Source organism: Prionailurus bengalensis, chromosome B4, assembly GCF_016509475.1.
Source record: "Prionailurus bengalensis isolate Pbe53 chromosome B4, Fcat_Pben_1.1_paternal_pri, whole genome shotgun sequence".
NCBI lineage: Eukaryota > Metazoa > Chordata > Mammalia > Carnivora > Felidae > Prionailurus > Prionailurus bengalensis.
Window position 1 is genome coordinate 82,763,140 of NC_057358.1, and position 21,672 is coordinate 82,784,811.

The 21,672-nt window shown below is 43.6% G+C and overlaps 2 protein-coding genes across 3 annotated transcripts in view; both read right to left on the reverse strand.

Annotated features, from left to right (window-relative positions):
• Positions 1-16,944, reverse strand: part of TIMELESS (timeless circadian regulator) — a 31,544-nt gene extending 14,600 nt beyond the window's left edge. For both annotated transcript variants that reach the window (XM_043564461.1, XM_043564460.1), the window contains exons 1-5: positions 16,220-16,944; positions 2,784-2,944; positions 2,483-2,636; positions 600-714; positions 442-504 (exon numbers count right to left, since the gene is read on the reverse strand). In XM_043564461.1, coding sequence (XP_043420396.1) covers positions 442-504; positions 600-714; positions 2,483-2,636; positions 2,784-2,868 — 417 coding nt within the window. In that variant the 5' untranslated portion in view covers positions 2,869-2,944; positions 16,220-16,944. The remainder of the gene's footprint in view (positions 1-441; positions 505-599; positions 715-2,482; positions 2,637-2,783; positions 2,945-16,219) is intronic.
• A 402-nt stretch (positions 16,945-17,346) lies between these two features.
• Positions 17,347-21,672, reverse strand: LOC122473772 (major intrinsic protein of lens fiber). Its single transcript, XM_043564462.1, has 4 exons — positions 21,259-21,672; positions 20,602-20,766; positions 20,092-20,172; positions 17,347-18,267 (listed from the first exon to the last, which is right to left on the reverse strand). Exons 1-4 carry the CDS (start codon positions 21,616-21,618, stop codon positions 18,082-18,084), a joined length of 792 nt encoding a protein of 263 aa, XP_043420397.1. The 5' UTR covers positions 21,619-21,672; the 3' UTR covers positions 17,347-18,081.

The window sequence follows — 21,672 nt, forward strand, 5'->3', positions numbered from 1 at the left end:
AACCAGGATTAAGAAGGAAGAAAAGAGGGGCGCCTGGGTGGCTCAGGGTTAAGTGTCTGACTTTGGCTCAATTCATGATCTTGCAGTTCATGACCTCGAGCCCAGCATGGGGTTCTGTGCTGACAGCTCAGAGCCTGGAGCCTGCTTCAGATTCTATGTGTCCCTCTCTTTCTGCCCCTCCCCTGTTCGCACTCTGTCTCTCTCTCCTCTCTCTCTCAAAAATAAACATTTTAAAAAAAGAAAAAAAAAAAAAGAAGGAAGGAAAGAGTTCAAGCACTCTGGAGGCAGCCAGAGACAATGGATGGGACTATACATCTGCAAGGACTGGGGCCATATCTCCAAACTGTGCTGTCCTGACAATGCCCAGCCTGGTGCCCTGCCCAGAGGAGGAGCAAGACACTGATGGCCCCCTGGGATCCTGGAAGGTGGAGACCCACTCACCAGCTGTAGCAGCTCATACAAAGTTTCACTGAGGACTCCAAAAGCCTTCTCACTGGCAAAGGCCTGTAAGATAGGGGAATGGACCTTAAGTGGCACCCACCTTCTCCTTCCCTACTGCCCCCAACTTCTGCCCCAGGGACTCTGAAGGAAAACCTCACCTCTTTGTAGGCCTGTAAGTAGGCTAGCACCTGCAGAAAATGGTGACGAAAGCTAGGTTCTTTGGGCACACTGCCAAAACAGAGCAAAGCTGGTTGTGTCAAGTTCACCATCAGCCTGGGGAAACAATGAAAGAGGGAGATGTTCTTACATTTCCCCACCAGAGTCAAGCACCAAAACCTACCAGTTCATGGAGTGCCTGGGTGGCTCAGTCAGTTAAGTGTATGACTTCAGCTCAGGTCATGATCTTGCGGTCCATGAGTTCGAGCCCCACATCAGGCTCTGTTCTGACAGCGCAGAGCTTGCTTCAGATTCTGTGTCTCCCTCTGTCTCTGCCCCTTCCCCACTCACATTCTGTCTCTGTCTCTCAAAAATGAATAAATGTTAAAAAAAATTTAAAAACGGGGTGCCTGGGTGGCTCAGTCAGTTAAACGTCCAACTTGGGCTCAGGTCATGATCTTGTGATTCGTGAGTTTGAACCCCGCATTGGGTTGTCTGATGTCAGCACAGAGCCCACTTCAGATCCTCTATTCCCCTCTCTCTGCCCCTCCACTGCTCACATGCTCTCTCCTTCTCTCTTGAAAACAAATAAACATAAAAATATATATATATTAAAAAAATTAAAAAACAAAAGCAAAGATATTTGCAAACGACATATCAGATAAAGGGTTAGTATCCAAAATCTATAAACAACTTATCAAACTCAACACCCAAAAACAAATAATCCAGTGAAGAAATGGGCAAAAGACATGAATAGACACTTCTCCAAAGAAGACATCCAGATGGCCAACTGACACATGAAAAAATGCTCAACATCACTCATCATCAGGGAAATACAAATCAAAACCACAATGAGATACCACCTTACACCTGTCAGAATGGCTAACATTAACAACTCAGGCAACAACAGATGTTGGCGAGGATGCGGAGAAAGAGGATCTCTTTTGCATTGTTGGTGGGAATGCAAGCTGGTGCAGCCACTCTGGAAAACAGTATGGAGGTTCCTCAAAAAACTAAAAATAGAACTACCCTATGACCCACCATTGCACTATTAGGTATTTATCCAAGGGATACAGGTGTGCAGTTTTGAAGGGACACATGCACCCCCATGTTTATAGCAGCACTCTCAACAATAGCCAAAGTACGGAAAGAGGCCAAATGTCCATCGATGGATGAATATTTAAAGAAGATGGAGTATTATATATATACATATGTATATATATACATATGTATATATATACACACACACACACACACACATATATACATATATGTATACAATGGAGTATTACTACAATGGAGTGTATATATATATATATATATACTCCATATATATACGTATATATACATATATATATACATATACGTATATATACACACAATGGCGTATTACTTAGCAATCAAGAAGAATGAAATCTTGCCATTTGCAACTATGTGGATGGAACTGGAGGATATTATGCTAAGTGAAATTAGTCAGTCAGAGAAAGACAAATATCATATGACTGAGGTCATTTGAGGACTTTAATAGACAAAACAGATGAACGTAAGGGAAGGGAAACAAAAATAATATAAAAACAGGGAGGGGGACACAACATAAGAGACTCATAAATATGGAGAACAAACTGAGGGTTACTGGAGGGGTTGTGGGAGGGGGGATGGGCTAAATGGGTAAGGGGCACTAAGGAATCTACTCCTGAAATCATTGTCGCACTATATGCTAACTAATTTGGATGTAAATTTAAAAAAAATTAAAATTAAAGGGAAAAAACCAAAAAACTTACTAGAAAAAAAAAAAAGCAAAAACAAAACAAAACCCCACCAAAACCTATCAGCTCAAACACCAAGGGCTGGTGCATGGTAAAAGTTAAAACGCTGGGGAACCAACCTGATAACAGCATCGAAGAGAGGCTTGTCCTGGCGGTGTTGGGTAAGGATGGGTAGAAGGTCACTCTGCAGGATCTGGGCTGCCCCCAACTGTTGCCGCACATCGCGAGTGTCATCCTCATGCCTCAAGTAGCGGATCAAATCCTTTACACTCTCTTTAGGGACAGAATAAACACTTACAAGAAACCCTGGAAGAAGCTCCACCTTGGCCCATGTGCTATTCATACCCAGGACTTGAGAAATTCTACAGATCTCCTCGATTCAAGCAAGTTTTGTACCTGTTTTCTCCAAAAGGTACTCACCTAAGCAATCTGGTTCTTTGTGGTAAGTGTCTCCCTCTAAGTACCCAAGGGCACTACATGTGGCTAGAAGTTCACAATTCATCATGTACAAGTCCACACACCAGTGGACCGACCACGAGAGATATAAGATATGTAGAAGCAGGACACAGAAATGATGAGGCCTGCAGAGACAGGGAAAGAAAACAAATGTAGGGTTCTCTCCATGAAAGGGAGAGGGGAACAGAACAGGACCCTAATGCTCTGAGTATTCTGAACAAGGTCCTCAAATGCTTCGCTTTTGTCAGAACCAAAAGTGCTAATCCTAGTTCCAGGAAAAGCTTAAATTAAGGCTTCTACCTAACCAAAACCAAGGAGGTGGAGCACCTGGGGGGCTCAGTCAGGTAAGTTCTGACTTCAGCTCAGGTCATGATCTCCAGTTCCTGAGTTTGAGGCCCAATATCGAGCTCTCTGCTATTAGTGCAGAGACCCCTTCAGAAACCCCCTCTTTCTGCCCCTTCTCCCACTCGTGCATGTTCTCTCTCAAAAATATAAAACATTGAAAAAAAAACCCAAAAAAACAAAAAAACAAGGAGGCTCCAAGCCTAAGAATTAAGTGCCTGCCCCATACTCTAATAACTTAGAACTGAAACTATGAAAACAGTCTGTTTCAGAGTCAAGATAATGCATAGAAAGGTTGGTTAGAGAAAGGCATCAATTCTGAAACTTTCACCCTCAGAGAGCTCTGTAGCCTTTTAGAGGAGGGGGGGGAATGAGCTTCCCTCTCCTTTACAGCTCCCTCCACCTCCCATAGCCCTTCCACACACCCTGTTACAGCTCTATGTACAAGGGCTCAAAAACCCAACTTTGACCATACAGTGATGCTTCGTAGGCTCTAACACTTCTAGGAGCCCTGAGGCATCTGAGGCACTGGAGATGCATGGAGAAAGTTCCTTCACTCTCCTCCCCAATGTTACTCTTAAATTTTGGGAATCTTAGTAGAAGCTAGTGTCTAACAGAATGGGTGAGGAAAATAATTAAACTGGTTAAACTCCCCATCTTTCTCTAGAGAAGAATCATCTTCCTTTTCTAAAGCACGTCTCTTTTGATTAAAATCCTTACACCCTCATCAGATAATCAAGTAGGCAGAGATTCAGAATCTTGGATGTTTCAGAACCTGACATTGATACACAGACACACACAAACACATTGCATTTACTAACCCGTTCCTGTGGAAAATCGGGAATATCTGTCAATCCTGTCTCCTCAGCACATTCAGCTACACTGCTCTCAGCCCTTGGTAGCTTCCTCTATAAAGACCTTTCCCTGTTCCATACCTACCTCCAGCCTGACTCCACCCCTGTTCCCCCAGAGGAAATGGATAGTATCCAAGACACTGAAGTTTAATGCTTGATGCTATCTCCTTGCATTTATGTAACTGGTCTACTTCTCCAGGCTACCTGCTATCCTCTACCCCCTCCTAGTGCTAATCTACTTTCTGAACGCTCAGCCCAGCAAGAGTGAGCCTGTAAAACATTCACTGAATGACCAACTATAAAGTCTGAAGGGAGACTTCTCTTCAATGCCCTTTCTCATAGGACCTGTAGACCCTGAGACCTGGGGTTCAGTGTGGTAGGTATAGTGTGTGAGATCTCTGATTATCTCCTTAGCTACATCCAGCTTTTTCTTTTTCTTTTTCTTTAAGTAGGCTCCACAGTGTGGAGCCCAATGTGGGGCTTTAACTCGCAACTCTTAGATCAAGACCTGAGCTGAAATCAAGAGTCGGATGCTTAACTGACTGAGCCACCCAGGTGCCCCTTCCAGCTTTTCCAGACAGATCACTGGTGTGCTTACCTATGTGCAAACACGCACACACACCCAGACTGAAGTGCTTCCCTGTCTGCTCTCTCCAAGTGGCAGCCTAGGAAGCTGACAACAGAACGGTCCATAAAGATGCTGAACTAGCACATCCTCCTCAAAATAAGACACAGCATCCCACTCTGGCACTAAAAGGTGTGAAATGATAAAGTCTTCTAACAAGAGAGACAAAGCCATGTCTGCGAGGCTCTAATAAGAAAGATAACCTCATACAGTCCCATCTCTCCTTCCCCTATATCTTGCCTCCTCCACTGTAGATCAATTCTATATAAAGACTCAGTATATGTAAAATTGGCCCAGCAGAGTACTCAAACATCTGCTTTCAACACATCACCACTTTACCTGAAAGGCAAAATTAACAGAGGTAGTAAGAGCTACCTATTACCTGACTACCTATTACCTGGCAACCAAACTAAGATAGGGGAGGGGAAAGGAGATAGCAAAGGAGCAGCCCTTGCAGACATGAGAAGGGAAGATGTTATGTAAGAGACGCAGGACCTCAGGTTCTAATCCCCTGCAGTTTTGACAAAACCAGAAAGACACAGGCAAAGCAGAAGAAGAAATGGGTCAGAAGACCTATTATAAAGCTTTCAGGTTATGAAGCAAGCTGGCAATCTTGGGCCTATTCATTAGAACTGGAATAACAGGGGCGCCTGGGTGGCTCAGTCGGTTGAGCGTCCCACTTCGGCTCAGGTCATGATCTCGAAGTCTGTGGGTTCGAGCCCCGCGTCCGGCTCTGTGCTGACAGCTCAGAGCCTGGAACCTGCTTCAGATTCTGTCTCCCTCTCTCTCTGCCCCTCCCCCACTCATGCTCTGTCTCTCTGTCAAAAATAAATAAACATTTAAAAAAAAAGACCTGGAATAACAGAGCTCTCACAGGTGTTTCAGCTGTGGAACACACTATTAAAAAAATCAGCCAGGGGGGCGCCTGGGTGGCTCAGTCGGTTAAGCGGCCGACTTCGGCTCAGGTCATGATCTCGCGGTCCGTGAGTTCGAGCCCCGCGTCGGGCTCTGTGCTGACAGCTCAGAGCCTGGAGCCTGTTTCAGATTCTGTGTCTCCCTCTCTCTCTGACCCTCCCCTGTTCATGTTCTCTCTCTGTCTCAAAAATAAATAAATGTTAAAAAAAAGTTAAAAAAAAATCAGCCAGGGACAGAAAACTTACAGTTCACTCTTTTCATTCATTTAACTAGAAGCTACTCAGTCTGGTCTCATCTTCCTCTCCAGACCACTTACAATCTGATTGTCTTATTCTCCTCTACTAAATGTTGTCCTATGCATTTCTGAATGCACTCAATTCTTTCATAGGAGAATCATTCAGTAGAAACAAACAAAGAACAGTACAATGGTCAGAGGTGGGATCAGAGTCCTAGCTTCACTGCCTCCTTCCTATTCTTCACCAAGTCAGTCAGTCACAGAAAGGATGCTGTGGCAGCCACAGAGGTGCCCGTTCAGAGATTTTTCTTCAAGAAAGAGCTTATGGGGGCGCCTGGGTGGCTCAGTTGATTAAGTGTCCAGCTCTTGATTTTGGCTCAGGTCATGATCTCACACTCATGACATCAAACCCTGCATCAGGCTCTTTGGGGCTCCATGAAGCCTGCTTAAGATTCTCCCTCTCGAAAGAAAGAAAGGAAAAGAAAAGAAAAGAAAGGAAAAGAAAAGAAAAGAAAAGAAAAGAAAAGAAAAGAAAAGAACAGAACAGAACTTGTCATTCAGCTGCAAAGAATGCAGCTAGCTGACAGCTCCTCCAGGATCCACCTCAGTCCCATCCTTCCTGAGCAGTCCCCCAGCTAATGATAAGCATAGGGGTCCTGGGGCCTAGCCATTTCTGTCCAACAAGGATTCCTCTATTAGGCAATCTTTGCTTCTGAGTTTCTCATTGGCTCAGCTGAGACTCTCACCGTTCCCAACTTTGCTAGCCCCTTGATCTATCACAGGCACTCCTAACTCTATCTCAGTGTCTGCTCCCCAGAGGTCCTGAACTGACAGATCCCTACCCCACTTCCATTATACGGTTATTGTATTATGAAAATCCAGTTAAGTTACATCACAACACATTGCAAACTCAGATGGATAATATAAAGTTAAAATGAAAATCAGTGGTTTTCATGCTTTATGATTTCATGTACCATTATATATCCCCCAAGCTGGAGAAGCGATCTTGACTAGTAAGGATATTAAAAATAGGAACATTAAAAATAAACACTTTTTAAAAACCCCATGAACATCTATTAACACCAATGTTTCATAAAAGGAAAAGCTTAACACACATATACAAAAAGTAGCTATTATATAATCTCAGCTATGTCCTTTCCCTTAAGGTACATAAACAAGTCTTTATCAAGAGTCACATGCTCTACTGACTGAGCCATCCAGGTGCCTCTGAAAGAATTAATTTTGAATTAATGGATTATCCTGGCTTATAACCTTTGAACCAATGAGCTCATTTTGGAGATTACAACCCAACAAAACAATTCAAAAAAGAGAAGTAATCACTGATACAAAACCAAAAACAATACCTCTTCCTAACACATTCTAGTTTATAAAATGTTTTCATAGCTTTAACTTCACTTTGAACCTCACAACAGACCTAAGTGATAAATACAATCATTTCCATTTCACAGGTAAAGAAACAGTCTCAGAGTCTCAGAGAGAATAGAGAATATACACTTCAGTAAGATGTTTATAGATGAGTTATCTTTAATGGCAAAGCCTTGGAAACAAGTCAGATATCCCAAGTCTGGGAACAGTTAGGAAAACTCTGGAATGTTAATAAACAATATATCATATAAAAACTAACTGCAGGGCGCCTGGGTGCCTCAGTTGGTTGAATATCCGGCTCTTGGTTTTTAGCTCAAGTCATGGTCTTGGGTTTGGGCCCTGCTTGGGATTCTTTCTCTCTCTTCCTCTCTCTGCCCCTCCCCTGCTCTCTCTCTCTTAAAATGGATAAATATCAAAAGCAAAAACAAAAACAAAAAAACACTGCACACTAAAATTCAAAAGCTTAGGGGCACCTGGATGGCTCAGTCATTTAAGCTTCTGACTTCAGCTCAGGTCATGATCTCTCTTTTATTAAAAAAAAAAAAAATTTTTTTTTAATGTTTATTTACTTTTGAGGGAGAGAGAGACAGAGTGAAAGAAGGAAAGGGGCAGAGAGAGATGGAGACACAGAATCTGAGGCAGACTCCAGGCTCTGAGCTGTCAGCATAGAGCCTGATGCGGGCTCGAACCCATGAACTGTGAGATCATGATGTGAGTTGAAGTCGGACATTCAACTGACTGAGCCACACAGGTGTCCCAGGTCATGATCTCTTGGTTTGTGAATTAGAGCCCTGCATCTGGCTCTCTGCTGTCAACCCAGAGCTTGCTTCAGATCCTCTGGTCCCCTCTCTCTGCCCTTCCCCTGTTCAGGCACATGCATGCATGCACATGCTCTCTCACTCTCAAAAATGAATAAACATTTTAAAAAAGGATTAAAAAATGAACAAACAGGGGCGCCTGGGTGGCGCAGTCGGTTAAGCGTCCGACTTCAGCCAGGTCACGATCTCGCGGTCCGTGAGTTCGAGCCCCACGTCGGGCTCTGGGCTGATGGCTCAGAGCCTGGAGCCTGTTTCGGATTCTGTGTCTCCCTCTCTCTCTGCCCCTCCCCCGTTCATGCTCTGTCTCTCTCTATCCCAAAAATAAATAAAAGTTGAAAAAAAAAAATGAACAAACATTTTAAAAACGGGTGCTTAAAATAAATAAAAATTCAAAGGCTTACATTTTAAAAAAGGCACATAAAGTAGAATGTTCACAATAACAACCACATAAAAACGTGAATGCTCTGGAGGCATCTGGGTGGCTCAGTCGATTAAGCATCTGGCTTCGGCTCAGGCCATGATCTCACATTTCGTGGGTTCAAGCCCCACATCGGGCTCTATGCTGACAGCTTGCCCTGCGTCAGGGTTCTGTGTTGACAGCTTGGAGCCTGGAGCCTGCTTCAGATTCTGTGTCTCCCTCTCTCTCTGCCCCTCCCCTACTTGCACTTTGTCTCTCTCAAAAATAAGCAAACATTAAAAAAGTAAATAAATAAAATAAAGATATTCAGGGCGCCTGGGTGGCTCAGTTGGGTTAAGCGTTGGACTTTTGATTTTGACTCAGGTCATGATCTTGAGGTTCATGAGATTGAGCCCTGCACCAAGCTCTGTGCGGACAGTGCAGAGCCTGCTTGGGATTCTCTCTCTCCTCTCTCTCTTCCCCTCCCCCACTGGCACGTGCACTCTCTCAATCAAAGAAACTTAAAAATAAATAAAGGTATCCTGGGGTGACTGGGTGGCTCAGTCAGTTAAGCGGCCGACTTTGGCTCAGGTCATGATCTCACAGTTTGTCAGTATGAGCCCCACATCAGGCTCTGCTGTCAGCACAGAGCCTGCTTCAGATTCTTTGTACCCCTCTCTCTCTCTGCCCTTACCCCGCTCATGTTCTTGCTCTCTCTCTCTCTCAAAATTAAACATTAAAAAATTTTTTTTAATATAAATAAATAAATAAAGGTATTCGCTGTTTTCAATTCTTGTAGCAAAATGGTACTTTTCAATAAAAACAGCAAAGGTAGCCATTGCTGTGCTCACAGGTTTTCCCTCCTATTCCCACTCTCCTAGCCCAAAGGTCTCCTTCTAACAGTTCTTCAGAAGGAATGGGGGCAGCTGGGCTGGCTGACTGAGAGTTATTGTCCATTCACTGTTTCCACCCACAGAGATGCAGGAACCTCGTGTCTTCTCCCAAAGTCTCCTCTGGTCTCTTTCAGCAGCCCTCACTCTTTGCGTTTTATTTTATTATTATTATTTTTTTATTTTGCACAGGAAATGAGTTTTGAAGCAGCCCAAACTCTTGTGTTGCTGTGAACATGAAAGGTTAATCCTGACGCACAGACAAGAGCGTGGGGTTTCACGATAGTTAGCTCCACTAAATCCTTTCCTCCTGCAAAGAGGGAAAAGGAGAAGCCGTACACACTATTTCCAATCATGGGACGAACAGATAAACACAAGTCTGTAATTTCTCTGTTCTAATCAGAGCACTTTATTACACTTCCTGAATTTTCTGTTTTGGAAACAACTTCCTCCATGCTGCCTCTTTCACTCATAACAGAGGCAAAACAGAAAAACCAGCACCATCCTGGCTTGCCAAAGAATCAATGGAAAAGAGGGAAATTCTCTTTTTTTTTCAATAATAAACTCCTGGATAGATTTTTCAGATTTTTTGGTTTGCTTTGTGAAAGCAATGGCCTCCAAAGTTCTGGATTTCATAAATAGATCTTTAATTTTTTATTTTTTTAATTTAGGGAGACTAACATAAGGTTGCCAACTTAAAATTTTGTAACTTAAGGATACTTAGGAACACACGCACCCCTCATATACTGCTGTTTATAAATATTTCAGCTGCTGTGGAAAATAGGCAATTCCTCAAAATGTTGAACACAGAGTTATCCCAGCAATTCCACTCTTAGATATTTATCTGAGAGAAATAAAAAGTATGTGCTCACAAAAACTTGTACACGAATGTTCATAGCATTATTTATAATAGTCACAATGTGGAAAAAACGCCAAATGTCCATCAACCGATGAACAGATATAAACAAAAATGGAATGGAATAAAAAAACAATGGAATATTTAACAATAAAAATGAATGAAGTACTGATACATGCTCCAATATGGATGAAACTTGAAAACGTTATTTTCAGTGAAAGAAGCCAAACACAAAAGGTTGCATACTGTTTGCTTCCATTTATATGAAATGTCCACAGAATAGGCAAATCCATACAGACACAAAGTAGATTAGCAGTTGCCAGAATGGGGGGGGAGGGGGGGAGGGGGGGGAGGGAGGGAGGAGAGGTGGAGTACTGTTAGTAGGTACCTACAGAGTTTCTTTTGGGGGTGATGAAAATATCCTAATGTTAGATAGTGGTAATGGTTGTCCAGCTCTGTGGACTGTACACTTTAAAAGGGTGAATTTTATGGTATGTAAATTATATCTTAATAAAGCTGTTTACAAAAAAAACTTCCCACACAATTACTATATATTCTATTTTCACTATTTAAACACCAAAAAAAAAAAAAAAAAAAAGAACCCCAAACAAAACAACAAAGCGGGCGCATGGGTGGCTTGGTAGGTTAAGTGTCCCACTCTTGATTTTGGCTCAGGTCATGATCTCAAGGTCATGATCAAGCCCCGCATTGGCCTCTGTGCCAACAGCATGAGCCTGCTTGGGGTTCTCTCTCTTTCTGTGCCCCTCCCCAACGTGTGCATGCATGTACACTCACTCTCTCTATTGCTCTCAAAATAAATACATAAACATTTCAAAAAAACTACAAATAAAATCTCAGGACAAAGTACAGTCCATTAAATTTTATAAACTTGAATTTATGAAAAAAACTAACTCTATTTTACTTTCACATTTTATCACAGACAGCTGGGAACTCTGTCAAACATCTTACAGCCAGCAGACCTTGACATTTAAAGGGATGTTAGTTACTTTTGTCACTCAACTAAGTACCAAGTGGTTCAGACAAAGCAATATTCCTCTGAAATTAATACTTATAGGCCTCAAAATGCAAGAACCAAACAAAAACAAAGGATAAAATATTAAATACACTTGGTATTGAAATTAGAAAATTAACTCACTTCTTGAAAACAAAATAAAACCAAATAAAAACTCTGCCCCAAATCAACTCTAAGAACCAGCTTTGAGAATCATTAGTATGAACAGAATGACTTTTGGCATTTGGATTCTAGTTCTGTCCAGTACCAAATTGGTGATCTTGGGTATGTGGCTTAACCTAAACCTCAGTTTCCTTGTCAGTATAGTAAGAAAATAAACGGGGAAGTTTGAATCAGATCATGCATGGAAAGCGGTGCTACTCAAAGCATGGCATGCAGACCACTGTTGGTCCACAAACTGTTAGCAGTCTGCATACAGTACAGACACAAAGCGTACACATTTAGAATGTCTTACGGCAGGTGAGAGTTAATGTTTGTTGAATCTAATAATTTTTAAAAGTCTACATTCTGTAGTTTTTTCATGTTATTTTTCTAGTAATTCAATTTAGTTCAGGTCCTGACTATCTCTAGAGTACTCAACTGCTTCCTAACCTCTATCCCTGCTTCCAGTCTTAAGTCTATTCATAACATGGTTACCAGATTTTGACCATATAACCACCCTACTTAAAACCTTTCAATGGCTATGTAAGAAACTTCATAGTGATTGTCTCTGGGGAGAACGGGGGAGGAGGAGTCTAGGGTAGGAGAAACATTTATCTTTCACTCTAGTACTACTTGAATTGTTTATCATTAGTAATCAAACAGTCCCAGTATTTTGCAAAAAAAGTGTTTTTAGAAAAGTATGTTATAGGTCAATTGTAACTCAGTAAACCTGGGGGGAAAAAGAAAGAAAGAAAAGTACTGATGTGTAACAGCTTTGGGGGAGAAACCTACCTTGTCCTTTACCAAGATAATTTTCGAAGCACTGATACCAGGCACTTTACTGAATGCTAAGCACAAAGTAAGGACTCTCAAAATACTAACTTCCTCTCCATCTACTGGATTCTATAGTCAATCACTAAATGCTTACGTAGAGCCCCCAAGGTGAAAAGACAAATGTTGTGTGGGTGCTAAAGCAATTTAAGAAATTTAGTTGCAGAAATAAAGCCCACCCGATATAGAACAAACAACATAAAAGACAAATCAGTACAAGCTCTAATTAAGTGATATTGAAAAAACTTTCTGAAAACTAGGGCTCTTTTCAGGTTAAAGTGGTCAAGAAGGTTTTTGTCAGAGGAAATGTGATTAGACCCAGGCCTTCAAAGGTTGCATAGGATTCAGGCAGCTGAGAGGCAGAAGAGTATTTAGACAGAGAACTGCCAGAGCAAAAGCAGGGAGGGAGCTACTCTGGGCAGGTGAGACTAACAGGAAAGCAGTAGAAATGAGGGGTTGGAACTGACTTTATGGGACAACCTTGTCTTTGTCTACCAATTCAAGGATTTAGAACAAAAGCCAGAAGTCAGTCCTTGAAGATTTTGAGCTGAAAAGCAAATGATCAAACTGGGGTGGCACAAGCAGTATCCCGTAACCTACTATTGGATCACTCTCTGTGAGGTGTGTCAATCTTTTTCCTTTCCCTGCTTTCACCATACAAAAGATCCCAACCTCAGATCAATCCAACCATCTACTTTCTAGACTCGAACTTAAATCATGATTCAGATTTGCTGAAGAAAACCAAACAACCGTGTGCAGAATGGTACATAACCACTGTGTAGGCTCCAACCTCAGCGTGGCCCAGCAAATCTTTTTTAGTGTTCCTAGTTCACTTCCTATTCTCATTCCCAAAGAACAACTGTTACTAGCTTTCACTGTTATCCTCAAGCCCCTCAACTGCACTGCTTCCTGGACCTCTCATTTGGTGTCTCTGCCCCTTTCCTCTAGGGAACAACTGAGGTCATCAGACAAGGAAGAACTCTCTCAACTTTCTCTGCCCAAGCCTAAAAATGTACATATTTCAAGTCCCACCCAGACTTCTTTGCTTCTAATTTAAGCCCTCCATTTGTGATTAATCAATCACTTCCTGTCCCTTAATTGACTGTTCCTCTTTTTTTTTAAGATTTTTCTTAAATAATCTCTATACCCAATGTGGGACTCAAACTTACAACCCCAAGATCAAGAGTCATATGCTCCATTGACTGAGTCAGCCAGGCACCCTGGTTGTTCCTCATTTCTCATGTTCCAGTCTTCTCTTTATATTGGCCCATCCCCATGTAAGTTGCTTAAAGCTCTTCCATCTCAGGGAGGAGAAAATCCAACATAAAACAATACCTTTCCTTGACCCCATATTGGCTTCTCCTTCTCTCCTCCTTAAGCACAGATGTTCATAGGCCTTTGTCTTCATTTCTCTTCCAGTCTTACACTACACAGCTTCCTTGGGCAAACTCCTCCATTCCTATGGCTTCAACCACCATCTCTGTCATTAGCCAGCAAACCTATACCCTTGCCATACTGAGCTCTCATGGTGCCGATCTCCTATTTCACTAATGAATAGCATTCTCCATCTTTATGCCTCATAGATACCTCACATTCAACATGTCCAAAATGGAATACCTTCCCCCCAAATGTGTCTCTACTTCTAGTTTGGATCTCTTTAGGGACTGACACTATCTACTCAGTCATTCACATAGGAAAGCTAGGCGTCATCCTAGATACCTCAAGTCATTAACTCGGGCTAATTCTACTTCCTTAAGCTCTCCTATCCAGCTCCTATAAATCCCCATTGGTACTGCCTTAGTTCAGACGCTGAGTATCTCTAGCTTAGATTACTCAACCACTTCCTAACTTCTTTTCCTGCCTCATCTTGTTCTCTTAAGTATTCACAAAATGGTTACTAGATTTGGCCATATAACCACCCTGCTTAAAACCCTTCAATGGATGAGGTACCTGGGTGGCTCAGTTAGGTAAGCGCCCAAATTCTGATTTCAGCTCTGGTCATGATTTCCCAGTTTCTTGAGTTCAAGCCCTGTGTCAGGCTCTGAGCTGATCCTGTGAAGCCTGCTTGGGAGACTCACTCTCTCCCTGCCCCTCCCCTCCTCACACTCTGTCTCTCTCAAAATAAATAAACTTAAAACAAAACAAAACCTTTCAATGAATACATAAGAAACTCCATGGTGACTGTCTCTGGGGAGAATGGGGGGAGCTACAATAAAAGAAATATTTACCTTTCACTTTAGTACTATTTGAATTTTTACCACAACATGCACTACTGTAATACAAAACTAAAGTTTCAGAAGCTGCAAATGTCTACGTACAGAGTCCTTCATAATCTCCCTGATTACTTTTTAAGCTACTCTCTCAAGACAATCTTCCTGAATGCCCTAAAGTCTATCCTTTTATCTTTCAAGGCTCTGCCCAAATGGTACCTCCTCCTGACTTTTCCATGCAGGAGACCTCTCTCTCCTTTGTGTCTACTTTGTGCCATAAATATACTTCCATCATGGCATTTACAGACCATGTTGTAATACTTCAACATTGTTTGAAATTTCCTCCCTTAGGAGGAGGACATATTCCCTGAGGGCATAAAGTATTTCTTTTTCACCTTTGAATTGTCAGTCTAGTTACCAAAATCAAAATTTATAATGGGTGGGGCTTGGACCAGAGTATTTTGAAAATGTTCACCTGCTGATTCTAACTCAATCCACTGCTAACAACTGCACTAAATTATAAACTCCTTGAGATCAGGAATCATTGTGACCAGCACAATGTAAATGATCAATAAACAGTTTCTAAACTGGAACTGAAGTAGAGGGAGGAAAAGTTGGAGCTGGAGATTTGGAGGCATCAGGATACAAGGTGTGTGAAACTGTGGCAGTAAGTAAGCTTGCTCAAGAGAGTATAAAGTGAGAGGAGTAAGAAAGCCAGGGCAGACTTGTCACCCAGTAACTGCAGAGGGCTCATTTACATGAGTTTTTCCATACAGACTGAGTTCCTTAAGGTCAGGAACTCTGTCCTATTCATCTCTGTCTGTCCACCTGTCACAGAGCACAGTGCATGGTACCTGTTAGGAGCTCAGGAACCTTTTACTGGGTTGTATCAGCGACACTGACAATAGAGGGAGGTACAAAACTTCAAGAACACAAAGAAAGAAGTGACTACTTTGGCCAAGGTCGGGGGGGGGGGGGGTCGGGGGGGGGGGTACTGGAAACAGACGTTTTTCAGAGGGACAAGTGAGCTCAGTCCTGAAAGAGAAGTTCATTTGGCAAAGACATGGCCAGAACTTCAAGTAGAGGGAACAGCAGGGCACAGGTACCAAGGCATGAAACAGCACAATGCATACACCCTTTCCATGTGACAGAGTCAAGTGCATTATACAGAAAAAATGTTAGGGAACTTTAGAAAATGAAGCTGAGAGGATCTGACTGTGAAGGGCCATGGATGCCGACTAAGGATTTAAGCCTAACTGTGGGTGGCCAATGAGGAGTTTTAAATATAATCTGAAATTACCAGATTGATTTTTTATAGAGTAATTCTGGTAGCAGCTCGAAGGGCAAAGAATTGAGACTCAAGGGAAGGAGCTTAATTAGTGGCTGACAGTCCAGCTAACAAACCCAAGCAAAAACTGTATCCTCCTTAAGTCTTATACCAGAGAGAAAGGAGGGAAGGGAATGAGAAATCCATGCCGTAAAATCCCAAGATTCAAGTCAGGCGACCTGCTGCGCTTGTTTGGGGTCTGAACTGGATGGGAAGGAAGTTCCGAAGTGAAAATGCCCTGGACCTTTCGGTTCTACCTCAAGAGTTCCAAGCCCCTTCCCATCACGACCCACCCCTGCGCGAAGACCAACTGTACTGAGGGGCGCGGGGAGAACAAAGGAGCATTTCGGGCAAACGGGGAACACTGCGGCCCCTACTTCGGACTCGGGGGTGAAGAATTGCGCGTGCGCACCTAAAGCGCGTGCCCCGCCCCCTGTCTTTAAACCTGGCGGCGGGAAAGGGGACTCCGCACTTGCCAAGAGTGCACCCGCGGCTCCGAAAGGACGCCATCCGCTAGAGCCCTCTCTCCCACACACTCACCCGCTCCCCGACGGTCCTCAGGATCCCCGCGGAGCCAACGGCCCGCAGGCCCCCGGCCGCAGCCTTTCCCGCCACCCGGCTCAGCGAGACCAATCCCCGCCTGCGTGGGAGCGGGGCGGGGCGAACTGGGCTGGTGCATATGACCCCAAGCGAGCAGGGGGTGGTGGTGATGAAGTAAGGAAAAGGGAAGCGAGTACACGTACTGTTTTATCTGAGTCCATTCCCTATATTGAGCTAAGAACCACAGCGCTATGAATTTTCTGCCAACTTAAAATAATAGAAATCAAAATCCGATTAGAGGTAAATTTACAAACATTCTCTTCCCCTTCTCCTAGTCAAGTGGATTATTCCAAAGTCCCACTGGTTAGTTAGAAAAATTAGGCTTTATTTGGGAGGAAGTGGAGTTGAGCTAAGGGCTAGAGTGGTCTTTTGTGGGCGGGGTGCCTTTCACGCTAGAGAGATAGGCTTAAAGCTTGCGAAGCGTGCAGACGCCTAAAAGGAAGAGAACAACAGTAAATATACATTGGTAGGTTGAGCATCTCCTCTGGACTCTGCTGAGTGTATTTTGCCCTCCTCTGATGGGTGTATTTTGCCCATGACAAAAGAAGATAGGGCTCAAACGGATAATTATCTCATGAAATATTAATCATTTGAATAGAACGAATCGATTTCTAGGATATGAAGAGAGAATTGCTGAAGATGAAAGGACACATGAGAGAAAAGTGAAAAGACGCACACACAAAAAAAGGAAAATAAAGAAGACTATAAAACTAGGGGTAAAAGATACCATTTGAAGGGTGTTTTGAGTTCCTCTAACTAAATTAAAACTCTGAGGGTCAAAGACTCTTCCCTCCTACTGCCGCCCTCCCCCCCACCCCTCGTGATTTGCTCCCCTGCCTCATGATTTGCTCCAGGCATCAGATTTCCTGTTTTGACTTTAGGGAACCCTTCTGTGGCTTAAGTACCTTCTCCCTGAAGGCCCTTTTGGGAATGTCTGGCAGAACAGCTAAACTAGTTACTTTTTCTAGATTCTAGGCTCACCCTACCCCTTGTTTAGGTTGGGAGCTCACTGGCCCAGGGCCTCCAAAGAGATCCATCATACCAGAATGAACACAAAACCCAGCCAATGGATGTAGACAAGTTTATGTGGCTTTACAGAACAGTTCAAACCCCAGTGTTCACTTTTCTCAGAGCTACTTCCCCACCCAAGTCCTTGGGGCAAGCATCCCTGAGATAAGTAGACTACACTCTTCGATTAACTTCCCCAAAACTTTCTGGTACAATTGCAACCTGATCTGGGGTTAATAACGCCATTTCCTCTCTCCCTGCCTCCAGCCCCTTCCTCCCAACCCTTGAAATGCCTTGTCTCCATCTGCCTCCTGTGAAGAGTACTCCCTGCTTCCCTGCTCCTGCAGAAACCTAGGGTCATAAACTTGACTTGGCAGCAAGGTAAAGGCCGAAGCTTAAAGGTCTTGGTTCCTGTGCTCACCACACTGGGTTGGGAGAGGAAGGTAAAGGATGACACCTTTTTTCCCTTCCCTACCTCTCCTGCTGTGCCCCAAAACTTAGACACAGCCACATTCACTCACATTCATACGCACAATCATGCACACACAGCGGCGAAGAGAGGTGGGATGGAGAGGAAGGGAAGTTTGCACAAACCAGCTCATGAATGCAACTTGAAAGATTTCACACGGCAAAAGGCAAAACACACACACACACACACACACACACACACACACATAAATTAAAAAATAAAGAAATACATGTCCCTCCCCCAGTCTCTTTCTTCATCCAGGGGCTGGCTCAGCCCCTCTGAATAAACCCAGAAGCTTCCTACTCCCTCTGGCCAAGTGGAGCTTTCACAGGGCCTGGGTCTTCAGTTCAACAGGTTCCCCTGTGCCCTCTGGTTGTCCATTGGAGTCACTGGGCCTGGCACCCTTGAGAATAGACAGTCTCTCAGAAACACTCTTAAGCCGGGGGAAGAGGAGAAAGTCGTAGAGGAGACTGCCTAGTCCTCCTCCAATGATTGGGCCCACCCAGTATACCTGTAGGAAAAGGAGAGGAATAATCAGACTTGGGGAAGGGATCAAGAGCAAGTGGGGTGCCTGGGTGGCTCAGTTGGTTAAATGTCTGACTTTGGCTCGGGTCATGATCTCACAGTTCGTGGGTTCGAGCCCCACGTCAGGCTCTGTGCTGATAGCTAGGAGCCTGGAGCCTGCTTCAGAATCTGTGTTTCCCTCTCTCTCTGCCTCTCCCCCGCTCATGCTCTGTCTACCCTTTCTCTCAAAAATAAACATTGAAAAAAATTAAAAGAAAAAAAATTAAACAACAACAACAACAACAAAGAGCAAGGCTATTCTTTTTCCAACTCTATGGGTGGAAAACAGACATCTGCACTTGGCACATACAACTGGGAACTATTTAAGCAGAAATCAGTGTTTGTTTGTTTGTTTTTAAATTCTAAACTGCTTCAGTGCCTCAAAACTTACCATTTCTTTTCTGACTCACCAAACTACTCCTTTATCCCACATCTCAGCACATATATATTCTATTTTTTATCAATTTGCACTAGTTTATATATTGCTTTGAAAAATTTTTTACTCGTGGTAAAACACATAAAATGTATCATCTTAATCATTTCTTTTTTTTTTTAAGTTTATTTATTTATTTTGAGAGAGAGAGACTGACAGAGCACAAGCAGTGTGAGGGGCAGAGGGAGAGAGAGAATCCCAAGCAGGCTCCACACTGTTAGCACAGAGCCCGATGCAGGGCTTCCACTCATGAACCGTGAAATCATGACCTGAGTCGAAACCAAGAGTCAGATGCTTAGCCAACTGAGCCAGCCAGGTGCCCCTCATGTTAACCATTTTTAAGTGTACAGTTCAGTAGTGTTACGTATGTTCACATTGTTGTACAACAAATTTCCAGAACTTGTTCATCTAGCAAACCTGAAACTCTATACACATTAAATAATAGCTCCCCATTGCTCCCTCTTCCCAACCCCTGTCAACTATTGTTTTGCTTTGTTTCAATGAATTTGACTACGCTAGATACTTCACATAAGCGGAATTATACAGTGACTGGTGCATTTCATGTAGCATAACGTCCTCAAGGTTTATCCAGGTTGTAGCATGAGTAAGACTTTGCTTTTTTTAAGGCTGTATATTATTCCAGTGTGTGTACATATTGCATTTTGTTTATCCATTCATTTACGAGGGTCACTGGGTTGCTTCCACCTTTTGGCTATTGTGAATAATGATGCCATGAAAACAAGGATACAGCTTTTAATTTTTTAAAAATTATTTCTGTATGTTTGTCTGGCATTTGGCCAAACAACACAAACATAACCAATTTTTATTGAGGACTTATTCCATGCCAGATTTTGTGCTAAATGTTTCATACATATAACTTTCATACTTATTTTTCATAACACCTCATTTTATGTTAAGGAAACCGGGGTGCAGAATGACTGAACCATTTGCCATGGTCACACAAAAGGCCAATAATGTGCCAGAACTGGAATGAGGCCCAGGCCTATCTCTACTTACACATATCCTGAGCTCTGAGAGTAGAAGTTTCTGACTTCCTGTTTAGTTGTCTGTCCTCACAGTGCTAGGTTTAGAATCCCGTGGATACTTAGTAAAAATCCCTTGACCAACCAGTGAAGGAACAATATGAACAAGAACTTCTCTTTCTAGCAAAATAATGAATCCTGCTCCCATAGGCATGCCAAACTGTGACAGCCCCTTTAGCTGAGTGCTGGTAAAGCAGTTAACACATCCAGATGAAAGGTAGGAGCCGAACATGGAACCTGCAGCCCACACCCATCCAGGAGGGCTTCAGGATCTTGTCCCTCTCCCCTCACTTACCCAGTGGTTGGTGAAGTTTCTGGTGAGAATGGCCGGAGCAAAGGAGCGGGCAGGGTTCATGCCTGCACCAGTATAATACATCTGCAAAAGACACAGTCATAATTGAGACACTTTCCCCTACTCCACCCCAGCTTCTCTCCCAACAACCCACATGTCCTTGAGGGCTGGCACCTTGCCTCCAGCCAGCAGCAAGTAGGGAAGGACAGGCTTCATGGGGGTTCCACAATGGAATGAAGGCACTGATGCCTCATCGGGGACAGACTCTAGATCCATAGGCAAAACCCACATCTCCCATGATGCATACATTTCTACTTTGGGGGCAAGAATGACCAGATGTAGTGGTCACAAAAGAGGAATAGAACAATGTTGATTCCTCTGTGCTGACTGATAGAGTCAGGTGGATTATGTTCATGTTTGACAGTGAGGTGGGCAGAAAGAAATTTAAAAGTTAGGAAAGGTTTAGGGGCCCTGGAATCCTTAAACAAGAAGTTGATTCTTTTTCCTGCTTACCCCAAAGAGGTGACCCAAGGTGAGGGAGAAGCCAACAGCCAGGGCCACAGATCCCAGGCGGCCATTCCGCCTCTCGTCGTATGTGGCAAAGATGCAGAGCACAAACTGGAGTGTCAGGAAGATCTCCACCGTGGTGGCCTGGCCCACACTTACCCCAGGGTGCAACTGGGCAAAGGAAGAAGAAAGGAGGCAGTTCATTAGGGTTGTCACAATGTCACCTCCTCAAGGCTTCCCATACAGTAACCCCCTTATGGCATCAGTTGACTGGAGAGGAAGGATAATACAACCACCTTCACAGTAATTGTTTCTGTATTCTTCACAGTATTTGTTTCTTATTTTTTCCTAATAATACTCCTTCATGGTGGAAATAACTATACCCATTTATACAGATAAGGAAACTGGCGCCCTATAAGGTAAAATAAGTTTCCTTAAGAACCTGCAAGGAGTTGAAGAAAAGTTGAGATCAGAACTCAGGTTTCTTGAGACAGTCCAGGGCTTTTTGCCTTCCTTACTCCTTCCTTAGTCCTGCAAACTACCTTTGAAAGACACACACACACACACACACAAACGTCCCAGCCCCCTGAGGAACCAATCGGCCACCACCAGGCAGGGAATCAGGGTACCAGGTTCCTCCAGCCCCACTTAGCTGACCATTACCGTATTAAGTGCTAGGTTTCCTCGAACGGCAGGCGGGGTAACACTATACAGCACGGCAGCTCCAGCCACGGCTCCCAGGAGTTGGGCTGCCATATAGCAGAAGGCACGGAGCAGCGACATCTGGGAACCCACAAGAAAGGCAAAAGTGACTGCAGGATTGACATGGGCTCCACTGATGTGGCCCACAGCCTGCACCAGCGTAGCCAGGGCCAGGCCAAAGGCCAGAGCCACCTGCAGAACATGCAGGGGTCCAGGGGTCCAACGCAGTGAAGCCCCTAGTCCAAAAAAGACATAGAAGAGGGTGGCAAAGAACTCAGCAAATATGGACCTCCAGAAGGAGGCTGACCGCAGTTCCCACATGGCAGGGGGGATGGGCACAATGCCTGGGTCCCTGATACCCCCCTGGCCTGATCT

Bases quoted from the DNA above. Each gene is read 5' to 3' on its own strand.
- LOC122473772 (XM_043564462.1), bottom strand. From the start codon at position 21,618: ATGTGGGAACTGCGGTCAGCCTCCTTCTGGAGGTCCATATTTGCTGAG. The intron at 20,767-21,258 runs GTAATGGTCAGC...TCCTTTGCCCAG, and splicing joins GAAACCTAGCACTTAATACG to TTGCACCCTGGGGTAAGTGT. The intron at 18,268-20,091 runs GTAAGTGAGGGG...CTTTTCCTACAG, and splicing joins GAAACTTCACCAACCACTGG to GTATACTGGGTGGGCCCAAT.